Here is a 20,397-nt window from a genome sequence, read left to right on the forward strand (position 1 = left end):
CAGGTGTCTGGAAAGTCATAATATCCCCTTTGAACCATTTTTGTATGCACCAGAAACTCTCAAACTGCTTTAAACACCCCCTTTGAAGTGCTATTCTAAAGCAAAATGCTTGGCATAATCAAAGTCTTTGAAACACTTCTACTTTATTCAAATAACATTATTCACTGAGCTTGTAAGAGTAATAAGTGCTCTGGACAAAAGCCGGTGCCGATAACTCACTTTGCGGTAATCCCTACCCGTTTGAACCTCTCTGGTACAGGAGGGGTCTGCTCCGTTTTGCGTTTGTTATTGATGAGGTATGGAAAAAGTCTCGGGTCTCTCCGTCCGCTTTGGGCCTTTGTTATTGACCTGGTGATTGATTTAAGCTCTCATAATTAGCAGGCCTAATTTAATTAAAGTGCAATTTAACGATACAGTGGACAAAAGCAAAGGCAGCTGTGTCATTGATAGATCAGTGCAGGCCTGATATGAAACCGGCATGGCATATGATGTATCCCCACAAAGCAGGTCTCATTATAGAGTGCAGAGACAAAGGAAAAGGAGAGATTGTAGTTAAGAGACAAATAGGGAGAATGACCGGAGTAAAGAGAGGGGCAGGCATTTGTTTTTCTAAATATCTGCCCACAAACGGCACTGTCCGACTTTCACCCCCACCCCTGCACATCTCGCCGCTCTCTGTCCTGATGTGGACAAATGCAGCCTCACATCTCTGATCTAATTTGCTTAACAGCATTAGGAACCTGTCTGTCCCTGTAATTTGCTTCAAGTAAATCCACGTCTGAGCCTGAACTTTTATGAGCCAGAAGCCATGTATTTCCAAAACAAAGAGCGACAGATTTAAAGGCTAGATAAAAGCTGTGTTGCTGATTAAAAGTAGCTGTTTGGATAATGCAGGTCTATAAAACGTGGTCAATTGGGGATGATATCATCGGCTGGGAAATAAATAATTAAGAATAGAGATTTAATGATAAGAAAAAACACAAAGCGTTGTGTCCCCATGAGGATCGGTCATCATTCGGTTTCAACAATATTATGATTGATATTGATTAGGATTCTTAGAACATTTGAGACAGTTCTAGTTTATTTGATGTCACATAACTTGGGTGAGAAAAAGTAATCCCTTCTTAAACAGATTTTAACATAAATGTTTCCTGAACACTACAAAGCAAGCTGTAGCCGTTCGGGAGGTCCAATGGACATAGAAATTATATCAAGATTGCTGCATTCATAAACGACGATTCTGAAAATTCTTTGTCCAGGTAAAACAAAGATTGACTGGACTTGATTTCTGAACTTTTTTGAAATGAATAAACTTGTGTCATGATTATTTGGTTCCAATTCAGATCAGGTTCGTTATACTCGTTATAACCTCACACCCCATATTCCTAACCTAGCACAACAACACACATTTGACTCTCACTCTCGTCCTTATCAAAAGGAATAGTACATCTAATCTGGAATGCAAGTGCTCTCCTTTGAACAAGGCTGGAGCCCATGGGTGCAGGGTGTGAAATATGAAAGACAACACATGTCCTCATCAGAGGACAGCCGCCGCGTCGGCAACTCCCCTTGGCACACAAACATAGGACTGTAGTATCATAGCCTCCCTCTCTCTTTCTCTCTCACTCACCCATTCATAGGATGTAATAGCAGGCACCGGGGTGACACTGCTTTGATTTTCATCCAGATTTTCAATGTTCACTCCAACAGGGAGCTAATAGTTCGCCAAACAAAAAGCAGCATTCTCTGAGACAGAGGCCTAAACAGTAAGCGCTCCACCCTACAACTCAATTCACATCAACACGATACATCCTTATTTCTGCGTATTGAAATCACCATTAGCTTACATCATCATGAGATCATAACCATATCAAGAAGATAAGACAGTTTGCTGAAACTGGATTTTGCCTCTGCTGACAACCATTAAGTGCCATTTAGGGAACTTGTGGGTAGGATGAAGGAGGTCATTATGACCCTTCATCATGCACTAATCAGTTTAACTCTTCACTTAGCCTTTTATAATACTCCTTTATCCCCGACATCAATGTAAATAAGTGTCTCATAATTTGTATCATTGTGACATATTGGTAGTTTTAATGGCGTTGGAGTCTGATGGGCTGGTGGGGAAGGAAGGGTTAACGATGGGGGAGAGGGTGGGGCTAGGTCGTTGGGTGCAACAGTCATGTCCAATCTATTCACAGAGGCCGTTTTGGGGCATCATTTGGCCCTGGTGGCGCTTTCCTCTGAGGGGATGGATATGAAGGATAAAAGCCCTTCTGTAACACGAAGAATAATCCGTGGTCAATTCTGTCACAGCCATGAACAGGTCATCCTACACACTGCACATGCCATCCATCAGCAGCTGGTGGAGGCAGCTGCTCTAATTTAAGTACACTAGTTGGGATCATCTGTGGTTCAAATGTAGGTGAAAAATAATTGTGCCAAATGCATTTAAACTTATTTTAACAGCTGATTGAAAAGAGCGAGGCTCTGGTTAAGATGGAAAAGTATTGATAATTGCTTTGTGAGGTCAAATGAACTATAATAGCACAATTAGGAGTTATTACCGGCAGCTTGTTTCTGTATGTCAGTGCCATTGTGCTATGCAGCGGTACTGTGAAGTCCTTTCAGGTCTTTTCTAGTGTACAGTTGTTAGCATTGACAGGAGGTAATGAGGGTACAACTATGGCTCCTTAACCTCTTTATGAGAAAGAGAGAAAAGCCTCTGCCTCCGTTGTTTTTTTCACCCTTCCTTCACATTTTGCTATCGTTTGTTACATTTGGCTGGTTTAATGTTTCCATAAGGGGCGTCATGTATGTCAGCTTTAACAATTCATGTTTCAAATGTCGGCTGGCTAGGTCAAAAATAAATATTTCAACAGTCATATTGCTAAATGCTTTGAGTTAATTGTTTCCTTTATTGTTTTAATATAGCCAACATACCACATTCATTTTGAGATACGTTGTTATTTGGCCTCCATTTGTTCTGCTGGGCACATACGGCTTATTGTAAGGAAACGGGTGACATTGTCTGACAGGGAGGCCTGTTCCACCCTTGAAGCTGTCGCACAGATGTGGACCCCAGCCCTGAAGGAGGGATGGTGGCCACAAACACACCATCCGCTGCGACCTTTGAACCTGTCATTGCTAAGCCCTTGTGGACTCAGAAGGGAGTCCCCACCACGCTTCGCCTAACGGCTACATGTTACTTGCCCATGCTAATGACACACACACACACACACACACACACACACACACACACACACACACACACACACACACACACACACACACACACACACACACACACACACACACACACACACACACACACACACACACACACACACACACACACACACACACACACACACACACACACACACACACACACACACACACACACACACACACACACACACACACACACACACACTTGCTTGCTGTAGGTGTCCTTTAGCGGTTGATGGAGGTTGACAGCTCCTCAACACACACCCTGTGCCCAAACCCTCAAGCAGTGGGCTTTTGTGTACGTGTGTGTATATGTGTGTGTGTGTGTGTGTGTGTGTCGTTCATGAGCAGCTGCCTCCCTACCCTTCCCAACCTCCCTCGCTCCTACTCCTCTCCTCTCTCCCTGGTCCTCTTCCCATTCTAACCTGTCCGTCCATTTGAAGGTAACAAGACTCTGCACTTTGCAGCTCTCCCTCTCTGCCTCTCCATGTTCCTCTCCCTCTCTCCCTTTCCTATATGCGTTTCAATAATCATATGCTGCAGCTGTCCTAAGGCCAAACCTCCAACAATGAAGGAGAGAAAAAGCAAGGGTTAAAGGAGCTGGTAGATTTGTTGGCAACAGATCAGGGCTACGGGCTCACTCTAATGCATGGGAGCAAGGGTGAGAGAAGGGGGAGGGAGGAATGAAGCAGAGAGAGAGTGATAAAAATGAGTGCCATGGAGAGTTGAAAAGCCTTGTTGCTTTCCCACTCCGCTGGTTACCAAGGGATCAACAGGGTGCTTAAAGCACTCAGGGGAGGAAGAAATGGAGGGTTCTTTTTGGTTTGGGGAAGGGATAGATTCAGAATGATGGAGAGACAAAGAAAGAGGGATAATGGAAGGGCGGGACAGATGGATGTATATTTAGCCTGTGTCTCTCCTCTGACCATCCACTGTCACTCAGTGCATGGCTTTGTTTCTGACTCAAGGACAGACAGTAAGTGGGCTGGCAGGGAATACAAAGGGAGATGGCTTCTTCTTCTTCTTCTGCCCCTGGTCACAAGGAGACACTGACCCCTACACCACTGCCTCAACTACTATAGCAAGAAGTTAGCAGCTATCTTTGAGGACCTCACTGCTTGAAATGTCAATCTCAAGTAATTCCTCATTATATCCAGTGTGTGTCTGGTTAGAGCTCAGTCTTTGTCCTGAGACTATAATGTGGAGGCGCTGCCCTTGCTGGTTGGATAGCCTCGTCTTAACCCAGTGTCAAAGTGTCAATCATGCATTTCTGGATACGGTGGAAATGTACAGGCAGTGGAAGCATGTTGCACATTATAATATGATAATAAAAACACTTACCACAGCTGTGCTCTTACATCAGAACACTAGCACAAACAAAACCAGGAGTGTAAGACGGGCATGTATTTTGTTCCAGCTAGATTATGACGATATGTTTCACTTTAGAGCTGCAACACATTGGTACATTTTTCACAAAAGCATTATGAATCCTGTCAAAGCAGTGAAATGATTCCTCTTTCATATCTAAAGCAGTTCACCTGTTCCACAGATGTCCTTGCGAGAAAAGTCAAAGTCTGAAACAGGAGTGTGTAAGGTGGACCACTTCGTTTTGTGTTTGGAGAATAAGGTGAGAAGAATACAGCTATACTGTATGAAAAGTCTTTGAAACAAATGAAAATCTCTTTCTTTCTGGAGTGGTTCCCACTTTTATAAATATATGCCTCTGCAAACTTTTTAAAACGCAATTCCCCCCTACATGATCTTTTCTGAGCCCTTTTCTTTATGCTCTCCTCGAGCTCTCTCTGTCATGAAACTTCTTCATTTTTTTTATCACAAGTTTCTCTTTCCTTTACAGCTATTTTCACAGTTCCTCTTCGTTTCTGACACCAGTCACCTGGTATATACCTAAATAGAAATATCACCTCCCTTTAGTGCTCCTCTGACATCTGCTCGTACCACAGTTTGGTAATTTACATTCATACGTAACCTGCTTGCACTTTTTGCATTTGGCCTTGTGCAAGTGAAGCATCCTTTGTGCACTGACTCGCAAATAGTCTTTCTCTTCCTTTACTTTTTCTTAATTACATCAAATATAATACATTTTTAAGGGAACCACTTATCATCTTCACCAGCAAACTCACAGACAGAAGATTGTTGCTGAGAGCTACTGAAGTTAATTACATGTCACTTTCTGTGATGATACACTGAGTTCACTCGTCTAATGAGACACAAGATCATGAGCACCATCACCTCCTTCATTCTGTATGAACATTTCTAAAGTCAACATTCTATTGGCTTACATACCTTATATTTCTTTGTCAAGCATATACTTAAAGTATGGCACAATATTTATTCTTCTTTCAAATTTCACATGTCTTCTCCACTTCATGCTCTCCTGTCTTTATTCATTGAGACCACAGGTAGACAGGTCCTTTGTGCAAAGCATATATATGTTAAAAAAAGAAAATCAGCCAACCCACCTGGGGGGGTTTTCATGAAAGCCTTTGTGAATACTGGGCCCCACTAGGCACCTGGGATCGCAGCTGACACGTAATTAAAGGGCTGACTGATGGACTGGTTCATTTTCATACCGCGTTGTTACAGAGAGGAAATAGACAGGTCGAGGTCTCTTTAGCTAAGGTAGACTGCTGAGGAAAATATTCTCCCCCCACGCTTATAAATAAATAGGTGAGAGTCCCTCTGTGCCACGCCAAAGATATCCGGGGCTCTGAAAGGGTTTGAATCCATTTCCATAAAGAAACCATAATGGCACAGGACCTATTTGGATGTGTTTGACATTTCAGCCAAAGAGGAGAGAAAAGGGAGGTGAAGGGTGAGGGCGGGGAAATAGCGGTGGCTAACAAAGCGTTTCAGCAGACCCTCACAGGAGACGTTGCACTGCCCGGGGGCTGACAGGTTCACACACACACACACACACACACACACACACACACACACACACACACACACACACACACACACACACACACACACACACACACACACACACACACACACACACACACACCACACACACACACACACACACACACACACACACACACACACACACACACACACACACACACACACACACACACACACACACACACACACACACACACACACACACACACACACACACACACACACACACACACACACACACACACACACACACACACACACACACACACACACACACACACACACACACACACACACACACACACACACACACACACACACACACACACACACACACACACACACGGAGCAGCAGTCCCTAACAGGACTAGAAGAAATTCTGAAATGACCTTGTCCTTTTTAAATTTGAAATGTTGATGATCACTGTTCTTGTCACTTGTTGATGAACCTCCCATGTGTCTAACCTTCAACACATGAATAGTTGAAATGGAACCTTAGGTTATTAAATCTGTCTCCCTCATATTCTACATGCAGCATGTCAGCACTGCATGTAAGTGCTCTGCTCAATCTGTACCATCCCCGTAAAGAGAGCTCAGATAAAGATTTTATCCCCCATTAAGGGGAGCATGAAGCCGCTCTCGTTCCAGAGCCTAGTTAAGTCCTCAGACGTCTGGCTGCCCTGTAGAAGCCACCGCCTACCGGCCCCGCTGCCTAATGGCCCTGCAGGAAGATGAGTAAATGAAATGAAGAGAGTGAGAGGAACAAATGACAGTGTGCGCGACCACTTTCCTTCACTCTGGACCCGATCGCATCACCGCAAAAACCCCGGCAGCGGTGCCACGCCCCGGACCAGACCTGATTGATCGGGAAGGAGCAATCGATCACGGCCACTTTGTCTCTACAGTCACTGAAGTTTTTGGCTCCGAAAAGGATGTTTCTCTAGCATCCTCAGTGATGACGTCTTCACTTTACTGAAAGTCTCTTTTGATTTAAAATTGAGGCCGTTACTTGTTCCTGCAGGTAATTGGATTAAAAGCCAGAGGAGAGATATAGGCAGAACCGAGGGAGATGCAAGCCCAGCCAAATAATAAATGATGACATTGAGAGTATGAGTGTTTTACTTTGCTGGAACAGGCTTTTAATGATTTACCCTTCCCTTTTTTCCCTTTTTGTTTCTTTCTTTTTAGGAGGAGGAGGAGGAGGAGGAAGAAGAGCGAAGGAGACAAGAAAGGAGGATTGAACGTATAGAGCCAGTAGGGAGGGCTGATTCTTCACTGGAACATTCACCTGGGTTTAGTCTAGAGTAAGTGATCCCAACAACCCCCCTGACCACACATACACACATGTACTAAACCAAATATTTCGTATCCACCTTTTATAGTTTTGGTTTTACTTTTCCATTTAAAATCTGCGTTTTCTGATCTGTCTGCCACCACACAATTATTTAGTTTGCAGTGCTGTTTTTTGCAAAGATACCCTGGCAAAGTTTCTTTAGAATAGTGCCCATTTTGTTCTGTATAAATAATGGGAAGTTATTGTTCATTTACGCTTGCGGTAGCATGTAGCTCTAAGGATTCTAATGTTAACCACAACTCTGATTCATTGTATTGGGGTGGGGTGGCTGAGGAAATCTTAAAACCTGGGGTTAGAGGTAAGAAAGCAATATATCCATGTTGTAATTGTTGGTGAAATGACCTTTTAATGTATTTACAGGTTGAAAATTGCCATCACATTTTACCACATTACAATGACAATAGAGTACATAAACACCACGCCCCCGTCCATCAACATCATCACACACATCTGCATCACCGGTAGCTTGTGTTAATTTGTCTTTACGTCTTTATCTACACAAATTAACCTTCTCTTTCTCCTCCTCCGTTCCCCAACACATTTTTCAATTAATCTGTTCTCTTTTAGCACAACACTCTGATCCTAATCACTTAATTGAAGTCTCCATTTGGGTCCATAATCGACCCTGAGGTCCACCAGCCTGACTTTGTAATGGATGACTTTATGTAGACAACACAATGCAGCCACCGCCAATAAGGCCGCACCAACCCCCATCCCATACATCCCATCAACATCGTGTCATGTTGACTGTGTCGTCTTTTATATCCTGCTTTTCTACATTTTCTTGTCATTCCTGTTGTTTTGTATTCATGCTTGTCTCCCCCGGCCTCCCCCCCTCGGCCTCATCCATCATCGCCCTGCAGAAGCCTGCTCAAGCCAGTCGAAGTGTCCAATGGAGGAGGGCCCCTGGGGATCCACGTAGTGCCGCTCAGTTCCCACGATATCAGGTAAAAAAGAGATTTGCAACATTTGAATCAAAGCAGCTTAGTGCGCAACAATAGCTAGTTAGTTTCACCATCCAATGTGCCTCCTACTTCCTTTGTGTTGAAGGCCTGTGGATGTTGCTTTCTTGTTGCGTTTACTCATCATTTCCCTCTTATATTTCTTTTTCTCACTCTGTTCTTTCTTATTCACCTCTTTTAACATTTGACTCCAGGTGGTTTTTTTCACTGACTGATTGTTCTTTCGCCGTCTTTTTGTTTTTGTGAGTCCCGTTTCCAAAACACTCCGCACATACCCAGCAATACTCATATGTGAAAGGCCAGAAGCCCCCAGTGGGAAGAAAAACAGATGAAAGCAGCTCTGCTCTTGACTGCATGCACTGTTATTCTTTGACTTTATTCCAACCTATGTCCTCAGTCACAACGGTGTCTGCTCTGCCTTGAAGGTGATTAAGACTGCTTTCGTTTGCCTTTTTATTATTTATTTATGTGAGTAGTGTCGATGACAAGGGGACAAGAGGAGCATACATTCCAGTTTTACAATTGTTCCAGAAAAATAAAGGAGAGAGGAAGTAGCCAGATGTAATCAAACTAAAAGCTTGTGTATAACACAGATCCCCGCTGCAGGCCAAGGGACTGGCACAGCACCAAGGTGAATGTGACTACTCAGCGCCGGGAAAGAGGAGGGGGGGGGGTGAGGTGAACAGACAAAGTGAGGTGATGGAATGGGATGACATTTGAGGGAGAGAAGCTGGCTGTCATTGAAGACTGCTGCGTGTCATTTCTTTGGGACACTAATCCCATTGCTGTTTATAAGCAAGTGTCAGGAAGCTATATTTAGCTCTGACCTCGTGCTATTGACTCCTTTAAAAAGCTGTGGCACTATGAGATATCCTGAGTCAGAGCAACAAAATAATGATTCATGATGACTCGCACTCAGCAATATCGCTTAAATAAAGTTCAAATCCAACATTTATTAGGCACGCTATCATCCTTAAGCTCTTCCCACAACTGCATCTTACAAGATAGAGCGGTAATGCTGCATTGTGAGTAGGTTTCTTCTCCATCAGCTAAGGTAGGCACTAATAGCCATCAGAGCCTTCAATTAACTTCAGACATGATAAGACTTAGCGTCTGGTCAGTGGGATGATGCTAATGGCCCGGCCCAGCTCCTTCCTGTATGCTGTGCGCTAGGACAGGAGGCATTAGCCTCAGCGGGCTGTCATTAGTGTCTAGACCAGTGCCACAGGGGTCAGACAGACAGCGAAAGCAGACGGCAAACAAGGAACTGCAGGCGCTCCAACGTCGCCTGATCGCATTCTGCTCCACTGTACTGGCATCAAGTTAGATCCAAGCAGGAGGGGCAGACAGCTCCAGGAGAGAGCTTAGAGACTCTCGACCTCTCACAAACACAACCCAATGCACATACCTTACACCCATGCAGTGAAGAGTATGGACTTACCTCCAGCAGTGTGTTCCCGAAAGGATTTTTGCGATCACTTTCTTTTTCTTACACAAACTGTATTTTAAGCAGTGCTGATCTGCCTTGAATGCGGCGCACATAAATATACTGCACATCTGCACGCTCAAATACACACGCCCATCGCAGATGCATTCTTTGCTTAATGAACTTCTCATTCCATGACCAGTTTCGATTGTAAACAAACTGCGGACATAATTGCCGTGCATAAATAGATCCTGATTGGATTATTATTTGATTAGAGGCAGGAGACGAGAGCAGGTGGCCTCCTTCAAATCAGTTGTCAGCACTGCTGCCCAGCCACAAGATGGAGTAAGGCCATGCAGTGTAGTGCAATGCTGAGTCTTATGTTTTAGAAACCCTGACATTTAGCAGGCTAGATGAATTTCCTGATGTTTGTAACTACAAACTCCATGTGCTCATATCCAATACAGAATTAATTCACTGACTAACAGCCTGTGGGAAAAGACCTTTTAGATGTTTCTTTAGCCCTCCTGCTTTTTGCCCAAGAGCTTGAAAACTATCCACCAAGAAAAAGCCATCGGTGAGATGAGGAGGAATTGAGTTGGAAGTGCATTACAGCCATCACAATAATAGTGCTTTTACTAAATCATCTTCTTCAAATCTCTAAAAGATGCTTCTTTGCCCCTAATCCTCCCTGTTGCTGCTTTGAATACTGATCAGGGATCAACCAAAACTCCTTTATCTACTGTCTCTGCTCTGCTAGCAGATCAGGAGTCATTAGAGTGTGTCCATGATGTAATCTCCGTTCGCAATACTTTGTTTTCAAGCTGCCAACACTTATGGAGATAAAGCACAATCATGTCCGCTTCCACGCGGCCCGCAATTACTCTCTGTTCAACACACTTAAGCTGACCTGGCAACGCCGGCTCGGACACAGAGAAAGAGGGAAGGGCCTCCTGTGATCTTTAATTTCAACTTAATGCTGAGCCATTTCCCCCCATTGACGAGCTGAGATGAGTCTGTGGTGAGAGCGTGGATGTCCACATTAAGAAGACAATTAGACCAATGTTCAGAGAGTGGCCCTGTTTGGCTGAAATGCTAAAGGGCTGGAAGAATCTGCCCTTGACGTTTGCAGTAAACAGGGTCACAATGAAATGTGCTGTTGTTTATGAGTCCAGTAAAACAACAGGAAGTGTCAGGAAATTATGAAAATCAGGCAGCTTATGTCCTTGCCATGGATAAGCTGTCAGCTGCCCTGTAAGCGACTGTATCTAGTACATCTTTGGCTCCGGAATAGTTTTGGCTCTGTTATATTTCATCATTATTTTTAATTTCCCAAAAGTAAGCTTCCAAACTTTTTGTCAGTTATTGCAAGGACACCAAATGTTTGCACTCAGTCAGTCTGCCTGCTACCTCAGGCATCTTGCGCCTTAGAGACAGATGGAGTTTGTAGTTCTGCTGTGCGAGCGCACATCAGATCTCTTTGCATGTGGTTATCCTCAGGGCCTAACTAAAGCCCCAAGGAGCTCACTGATGTATTTATTTGAAGGTAAAGGTTGCCTTCTTTTAAGGGATTGCTGAGATGGCCCTGCTGTGGAACTGCCTGAGTATTTATTATAACACTGCCGGCTCTCGTTTTAAGCTCCAGTGAAGGAAACTGCAGCGTTTCCTCTGCAGCCATGAGATGATCTCTTAGCTGCTGGTCTGGATTACCCCAGACAAACCGCCCTGTCATTCTCTCAAACCTGCCCACAGAAAGGCAGATAGAGTGGAGGACAGAGGGACGGACACCAGCTTAAAATGTTGTAAATCAGTGGTTCTCAGGAAAATGTTAGTCTTTATCTAAACTCAAAGTTTCGAAAGTTAACTTAAAGTGGACCTATCATGCTATATTTGAATAATATATTGTAGTCCCATACTTATATAAAACATGTTTTTTCAAAATACCAAACAGATCATGCATTTTAGCCATGTCTCATTTCGCTCTATTTACTCTTTTTTTTAGCCCTGTTTTTGCAAGGGCTGAATCTGAGAAGTCTTCTTTAGTGCTTTTGTGGCAGACTACAGCACCACCTACAGGCCTGGCATATGTACTACAGTGTCTCCAGCGCTTTCAAACGGCAATGGTCGTGGCTGTCTCCTCCTGATAGGTGGAGAGTTGCCCATATAGGCGGAGCTCCTCGTTCTTGACGTCAGAGAATTTTGAAATCTGTATCAGTCCATTTTTAGAGATTTGGGTACGGAGGAAAAGAGAGAGGGTTGTGTTTTCTGACACTTGGTGAGTTCCCTGACACACCGGGGACACATATTCCTGTAAAAAAGATGTACAAAAGTGTATTTTGCATGATAGGTCCACTTTAAAAAAAGAACAGCAACAGGAAACTTCTTTAAGGGATATTGTATTCCATCCTCTTTCATATTACATACTTTTATTAGATATTAGGGACTGCTGCTGCCATACTTTTTAACAATGCCTATTTCAGATATGCATTAGCCGCTAATATTTAATTACTTTCATTCCAACTGTTTGGACACCTATTACGGCTACTATAATGGACAAGGACATTTTTAGATGTATGCATATCTGTTAGGCCACAACTAAATGTCCACGTTCAATGTTTTGTGTGCAGCATTGTGCAGAAGTAAAGTACATTATGATTAACTTAAAGTTACTCTCTTGACCTAATTACGCTACCTCAGCATCTGTTGGGGCTACAAAAACACTTGCTCTGTTGCACTGTTGTTTGAAAACAACCAACTCTGGGTAACTAATCATTTATTTTCTCATCTTATGCTTACCACCTAGCTCATCTTCTTAATTCACTTCCTTTTTTCTTTGCTGGTCTCCTGTTTTCTAAATAGGAGGATGCAGGGGATGTAGCCTGCAACTTGCTGCCTGCTGCTCAGTATATTAATATGTCACTGTGTCTCCTAACTACTACAGTATGTGTCTCAACGATGTGTTATCTCTAACATGATGTGTGATCCTTCACAGGACGCAAGGCTTGCTGGTTAAGCGTCTGGAGCCAGGGGGAAAAGCCGAGCAGGAGCGACTCTTCCAGGAGAACGACTGTATTGTCAAAATCAACCAGGGAGACATTCGCCACCTACGCTTTGAACAGTAAGCTCTGAATTACACCCTTTATTCATGATTATATATCTTACTTAATTTCTTATAGTAGTTCCAAAAATATACAAGACATACAGTGTTATCCTGGTGCACTGTCTCAGTAATACGGTTGAAACTGAGAGCACTGTGTTAGGCATACATAGGAGTATATAATCTTGCTTTCTATAACTCGAGCCAAACATTCAGCCGCACAATAAAACATAAATATGACTGACTTTCTTGACCCTCTTGTAATAGGTTTCCCTGAGTCACAGTCCTTCAGCCCTCGGAACCCTACACTTCTCTCTCTATTTGTTTATATCGATTCATCGCTCGCATTCATCCCTTAAAGTGGAATGAAGATTTCACCTGGGACTTTTCCACCCATTTACCCAAAGCCACCCTTCTCCCTCTCACACACGCATCACCTTAATGTGCCCAATCTCACACATACTTGCACATGTGCTGACACGTACACAAAGTTAGAATAAGCTTTAACATCTTACCTACACTTGTCTTTGTGTGTGTGTGTGTGTGTGTGTGTGTGTGTGTGTGTGTGCGCGCTAGATAAACAGATTGCTTCTCATTCTCACTAGACTCTGGTGGAAAAGCTGGATTACCTCTCACAAAGGCCCAGATTGGGATGGATATTAAAAAACACCTTGGTTTAGTTCTAACCTGCTGATGATTGACAGAAACCAAGTTTTCACCTCTATAGAGGTAGAGTCAGAGACAAAGAGAGAACAGTATTTTCTATAAGCAAACATACCCTAAAATGTTACAACCAACTTTGGCAAAGATTAGAGAAGCCCTCCGCAGCTTGTGAAACTCCCGATGATCACGGTTACCTTACAACATTATGTCAATGTGTTCATCTGACTGTGTATAAAGCCACTAAGGGTTTAGGATTTTTTTTATTTTGAAAACGATGCTATTGTCATTAGTAAACATCCCGGTTTCCTTCCAAACCTTTCTACTGTGAAAGAGGCTTACAAACCAAATCTACTAGGGAGTGATGTTTTGTAGCGTTCCGCACTTACCTCCCCACCGTGCCAAACACACGTTCCTCACCGGCATCCAAATGCATATGATGTTTGTGATTCTGCATGAAAATGAGGAGAAGTAGCTAAACTTTTATTCCCCCCTGCCCCCCTCGCTCCATCATTACTTCTGCCCCCCCCCTTTCTGATTGTTCCTCGCAGAGAGTGACAATTTAAAGTGATAGTCTAATCTCCTTGGATTGTTTTGCATGGGTAAATATTTTGAGGCGCTTAATCTAACTGAATGTAATGATGCATTGATGGGGTAATTTATTATTCAATCAGGCTTGCGTGGAGGCTGATTACTGAAGTGATGGCACTGTATATGTGCAGGTGCGCACACAAACACGCATACACACACACACACACACACACACACACACACACACACACACACACACACACTTACTCACTCAGTCATCGCTCCTCAGTGTGCACATGAGAGTGATTTTTGTAAATTACCATAAGAATAAAGATGGGAGAGGCCAAATCCTGCAGAAGTGGCTTGGTGCAGCGTGCGCGCCTCGCCTCTGTGACTCTGCTCAAATGAAGTGCTGTCTGTTGTGGCAGAAGCAGCTTAGCCGCTGTCATTTGGATACAATCAGCATGGTATTACTGGCGTGGTAATGGGGGTTTGGAAACAGGAGGTGGGATTGTTGGAATCCAGAAATCCACCGCATCTCTGGCCCCTTATGCTGCAGCATGGCTCGCTCCTGGCGAGCCTATCTATATGCTAAGTGCTACAGGCAAACCAGACTAAACAATTCATGCGTCTGGGAATCATGTTGAGCTCTTGTCTTGGCTTATTCGGCCCCAAAAGTCACATGAGAATGAGTGTGTGTTTTGGCTGTGTTTTTTTTGTTTGTAAGGAGAGAAGTGTGTGTCTGCTTACTTTGGAACCTCATTGTCTGGAAAGCTTTCTTGATGCATGATTCATTACTTCTGTTCTGATTATGGAGTCAACTCATGTCCACAGACTACTATGCCATTAAGACACTTAAATGCCCCTCATCCAGCATTTCAGTAGCATAATGTTGAATACATCATTTATATTTTCTCATTGATGACTCACCTTTCTTACCTCATTGCTGCCTTGATGCTGGTAATTATAGATAATGTAATCTGTGTCCTTTACTGCTATGCGGTGAGTAGCTCTGTGATTAGCCATGCTAACCTCATATCTCCTTATCTTCTCTCAACATACAGCACCACGTAGCCTCTGTTATCCTTCTATATCTGGCAAGCTATGATAGTACATTATTGTACTTGTATATCTTATAATGTTAAATCTAATTTACTTCTGTTTGCATGACCTCACCGCTCTCTTTCACTTTCTCTGTATCACCTCCAGAGCCCAGAACATTTTCAAGCAGGCGATGCGTGGCCAGTCTATCCTCTTCCATGTCATCCCCGCGGCCTTCAAAAGACATTACGAGATACTGTTTATCCAGAGCGAGCTCAGCCCGCCCCATCCCAACAGAGTCCGCTTTAGCCAAGATTCTCAACCGCCGATGGACAGGTCCAGTCTTAGTCTTGTGGGGGGGATGACACCCAGAACTGGACCACAACCAGGCTTCGACCATGAGTATGTTTAAAAGTTATCTTGTGTATCCTATCCAGAAAACATGTTGTCTACACAGAATTAGAAAGCCAGGTGAAAGTGAGAAACACAGCACCATGAAATTAATGTTGTCTTTCTGCTTTGAAAAGTAACAAAAGTTCATGCTTGTGCAAATAATTAGGCTAAGCAGTCTTAGGCTCCCAATAAATGCAATTCTATTTTAATCATACCAGTAAATGACTTTTTTATGTTCACTGTGAATCCATCAATGTTTAAAAGCTTCACAATAAAAGAAAAGCAAGCAGTTTATTAGCAATTTATACCTGAGACCTCCAAGTCTGCGTCACTGATCATCTTGTTAAAAGCCCAATTGATCTGCCAGTGGTTACTATTCCTTTCTGTAATGTCTTTGGCCTAATTCCAGGAAGCTAGAGATACAGTATCTGCACAGAGTTACTTATGTAATGTTGAGTTATTGGAACCTGAAAGATGATGGCAATATATAAATACTTTTCATTCAAAACAGTATGTGTTATACGCTAACAATTAAAAGGACATTGCATGTTTTTAACAAGATAACAACCCTTACCCCATAAGCAATGTATGCATCAAGTTATTTTCTGAACAAGAGCATTTTAACCAACTGAGTGATCCAGGTAGCGAGCAGGGTCAGGACAATATCATTGTTTTCAATAATGGCCCAAAACTGATACTTGAAACTTGTGCTTATTTTTTTATAAAATATACACACAATCCTATAACAGCATGCTGGAAATGCTTAGAATTCCACCACATTGAGTTACAGTTTATTTGATTCAGGTATTAAACCTTGATCTGTGTTTCTCTGTAGCCACCCGCCGCCACTGGCAGGAAGCACCCCAGAGATGAGACGACGGTGCGCCACGTTACCGCACACCTTGGTCTCCAGGACCTCCTCTGCCCCCTCCCCCTCCCTGCAGCGCAGGGTGAGCACAAACCCGTCCAACAGCACCTACGTAAAGAACAAAGGACGCAGATTCAACATCCAGCTAAAGAAAGGTAAGGAACAAGAGTCTGGAAAAGTACTTTTGCTGCTGCATTTTTATGACTAAACAATACTCAAACTAAACAACTTCTATATTAGCATGGAGACCAGTCCAATAGCACTCAAACTGTATGGGGTTTTTCTGACCTTAAATATCTTTATATTTTCTATATTTGTTTGGTACCATGATGCCCAGCAAAGAGCAAGTAGGGCACACCTTTTTTTCTTTAAAGTGTCAACAGTTGATTTTCTTAAATGCATACAGTGAATGTTACGGATAGGCAGCAACAACAAAACTAAATAAAACTAACTTCCTGGAAAAGTCAATGTGTTGAGTTACTCACATGAGTCACTTTTATTGGCAAACCTGTTTTATAGCGATGAAACTGGTGATGTGACTGCTGAAAATACATCTATTGATCCCCAACTCCAGGAGCATTCAATTGCTATTTTGATCATCAAGCAGCTGAAACCAGTTCATCCTTCAAGTGAAGAGCAGATGGATATAGCACCTGTCTCTCTTGTTTCTATTTGTGCCTCTATTACCAATGTTCCACTCAGTCACCCGTCTAAACTCCTCATTACAAAGGGCTGTCTCGTGATCTGTATGCATTTTTAAATGTAAGCAATTGGTTGAGGCAGACAACCTCAAATATGCCTTGAGACTTTGTTTAAGTGAGCAGGCCAAAAGAAAGCACAGATCAACCGCTTCTTCAAAACAGTGGTTGTGGTTTGATGCACTCAGGCTGCATCACCACGGTCGGTTGTGGTTGAAATATTAAGATTGAGCAATCAGTCTGCTTCCAGCTGAGGTTGGTTTGTTTGTGGACTTGGACGGGCCTTTGAAACTGGAGCAGCATATCTGAGCCAACCATTGTGTTGGGTTTACTGCCAGACTCCATCTCATTTTCATCACCTCACTATCTGTATATGATTGACAAGCAGTCGGTTGTAAAATGAACCAGTGCTGAGGCGACTAGACTTCTCTTTGTCTCTGGCTCCTTTCTCCTTTTCTCAGTTGAAGGGAGCAGATGTTAAGTTAAACGCTGGCACGGGGGAATAGTGCGGCAAGTGAGGGCAGCAGTGCAGGCTAAATGAAACGCTCTCGGGGGAAATGCAGCCGCTCTAATATGTTTGGCGGCGCTCCCCAAGCCCTTCTATCAGAGATTTAGAGTCCTTATACATGTGGGACGGCAATGCAATTTATAGTTTTGTGTTTATATGTATCACGTCTTTTTTTCCAGCACACAAGCCTCCCATTTCTAGTGAAACCGCTGTGGGGCGATGTTGGTGGAGGTTCAGTAGCTCTAGAGGACTGATGCCAGCAGTTTATTTAATTTTTAACTAGCCATTTCATGGTTTCATTCAACACTGGCCATAACTCTCAAAAGTATGCTCATGCCCGAGTGACATAAATGGTTTCTGAGATTATTGCTCATGATTTAAATGGGGCTTACAGGAATGGATGTGCCTCGCTTGTTCAAGCCATTCGTGAACTCTAAATGGGTATGAAATATTATCCAAATATTGTTGAATTGGAAACCTAACTGAGCATTCAAATCCAAAAGAGTTGAAGGAAGTGTTCCCCTGAAGTCCATTTTGACAATTCCATTTGATTACTAACAGACTTTATCAAGACTAATGTACTTTGTGTAATGTGCTTCGGCACTTTTGTTATTGACACATTGTAATTGTTGTGATTCGGCCTAAGTGAGTTCCAAGTGGCAAGAGCAGATCTTGCCTGGCAAATTATCCAGAGTGCTGTAAACAAATGCTGCAGTCGAAAAGGACATACGCACCCCATTAAGTCATTCTAATGTGCCTCAGCCTCTCCTCATGTTCGCTGTTTAATTGGACTGTGGAGCCAGGATTCCAACTAATCCTTAAAGGATGCATTTACTTTTATCCTTGTCTTCCATTGCCCGAAATAAAGACGTCAGCGGTTAATCACTGCAGGCCGGCTACAGATGCATTCTCTTAATTGCCTGATTGGAGAGTGTTAATGACGGGATCTTACAATGGGCAGGAGTTTGATTCTGCTCATTAGGCCGTGAGCAGGCCAGATGAGAGGAAAGGCACCGACATGGGAGGGGGGTCACAGTGGAAAGGGGAACAAAGACAGTGATGTAGAGGTTTTGAAAAGGGCACCACCAACTGCAGCTTAATCAGATCTGAATCTATAAGACAGAGGTGCAGTAGGATATCACCGACCATGTAGTCGTTTAGAAAGGACTGGACTCACATATGTCTTCTTTTATTGGTCTCTGTAGTTTAATTTTGAGTATAGCAAATGAACTTACTGATTGCCATGGCTGCGGTGTGACCTTGTCATAAAAGTTTTTCATTGAAGAAGTCAAGCTCTGCAAATGTAACATTCCACATAAGGCAGCTATTTCTATCTGCTTAGTTATCATGCAGCATTGATGGAGAGATCACTGCACGTCATTATCCTCAACAGCTCAACTTTTTGACTTTAGAAGCAGCCCCTTCATCACCTTTCCCGCAAGTTTGTTTGTGTGAGGAGGGCACGAGAAAAGTTAGCATCCGCGCTTCTCGCTCTTTGTCTTTCTTGTTCATCAACGCCATCACTGTCAGCGAGACGACAGAGAGTTTGTCAGACTGCTGCAGAGACTGGGAAAAGTAGGTCATGATGAACCATCCGAGGTGCTGACAGCTCTGTGAAATGAGCAGCTACTTTGACATGAATACTAATCTCTGTTGTTAGCATCAAAAAAGCCTCCTATGAAACCACATCGCGCAACTTTTCTATGTGTCTGCTAGAAACGCCAGCGGCTAGGTTATGCATGGCGGAATGTATCCCTTTGAACACTGTATTTAATGACTCATCTAATTGTGTTATGAAGCAAGGTTGTTGAATTTTGTAATAGTTTGTCAAAGATTAACCTGACAAACGCAATTTATTTGGTTAACCTCATTCCCGAGCTGACATTTAAAACCATTTCAGGCTTTTATTTGACAAATTCAGGTCTGGTCAGCAGAAAAGGTCAGGCCTGAGATCCCTTTTATTTATCTGTTATTTTATTTACTTACTTCCTCAAGAGCAGCAATTCATATTCATTTGATAAACATTAAAGGTCAGTCTTAAAACCCAAATCAAATAACTCTCACAGCTGCTATATGAGGTGCTTTCTCATCATCAGCTGTTGCATGTAGCCTTACCAGTCATTGCACTCCAAAAAGGCACTAGATGTGTTCTTTGATACATTAGTAGGAAGCTATTAATGAACACTAATTGAACACTGCTTTCTACATTATGCCCACTTCAAACCGTCTCTATATATATAGTATAAGATTACTCTGACCCAGACTTGCCCTGCCATTGTACCGTGAAGTATGAAGGGTTTTTCGGTTCAAACATCTGGCTAATGGTACTTTTTGCTTTTTTAGATGTAGTGCACGACTGTGTATTGAACAGCATTTTAATGCATTTTGCAATCCATAATCATTCACTTTCCTCTGCTTATTCTGGTCCCAGCCAGTCTTTAATCCGACCACAATTTGCGAGAGCGGTTATAAGTCCACATGCGCTTATCATAAACACTCAATTTTGGTTCATAGCATTGACACTATATTTAGAGTTAGGGACACATTTTCATCTGGACTTCCCTAAAAGAAACGTGCTTGAGACACACCCTGATGGGAAAGATGGAAGTAAGTCTGTTTATATTAACTATACGTTCAGCACATGGTGGAAAGCCATAATTTCATCCCTGCATAGTGGTTTCATATGTTACAGTGGTGTATA

General features: G+C 42.9%; 1 protein-coding gene across 1 annotated transcript in view; it reads left to right on the top strand.

Moving 5' to 3' along the window:
* Nucleotides 1-20,397, top strand: part of pard3aa (par-3 family cell polarity regulator alpha, a) — a 295,125-nt gene that overhangs the window by 121,258 nt on the left and 153,470 nt on the right. The window contains exons 8-12 of the mRNA XM_071206980.1: nucleotides 7,347-7,462; nucleotides 8,376-8,459; nucleotides 12,893-13,018; nucleotides 15,398-15,631; nucleotides 16,458-16,645. Coding sequence (XP_071063081.1) covers nucleotides 7,347-7,462; nucleotides 8,376-8,459; nucleotides 12,893-13,018; nucleotides 15,398-15,631; nucleotides 16,458-16,645 — 748 coding nt within the window. The remainder of the gene's footprint in view (nucleotides 1-7,346; nucleotides 7,463-8,375; nucleotides 8,460-12,892; nucleotides 13,019-15,397; nucleotides 15,632-16,457; nucleotides 16,646-20,397) is intronic.

This window comes from Pseudochaenichthys georgianus, chromosome 20 (assembly GCF_902827115.2).
Source record: "Pseudochaenichthys georgianus chromosome 20, fPseGeo1.2, whole genome shotgun sequence".
In the NCBI taxonomy this organism is placed as follows: Eukaryota; Metazoa; Chordata; class Actinopteri; order Perciformes; family Channichthyidae; genus Pseudochaenichthys; species Pseudochaenichthys georgianus.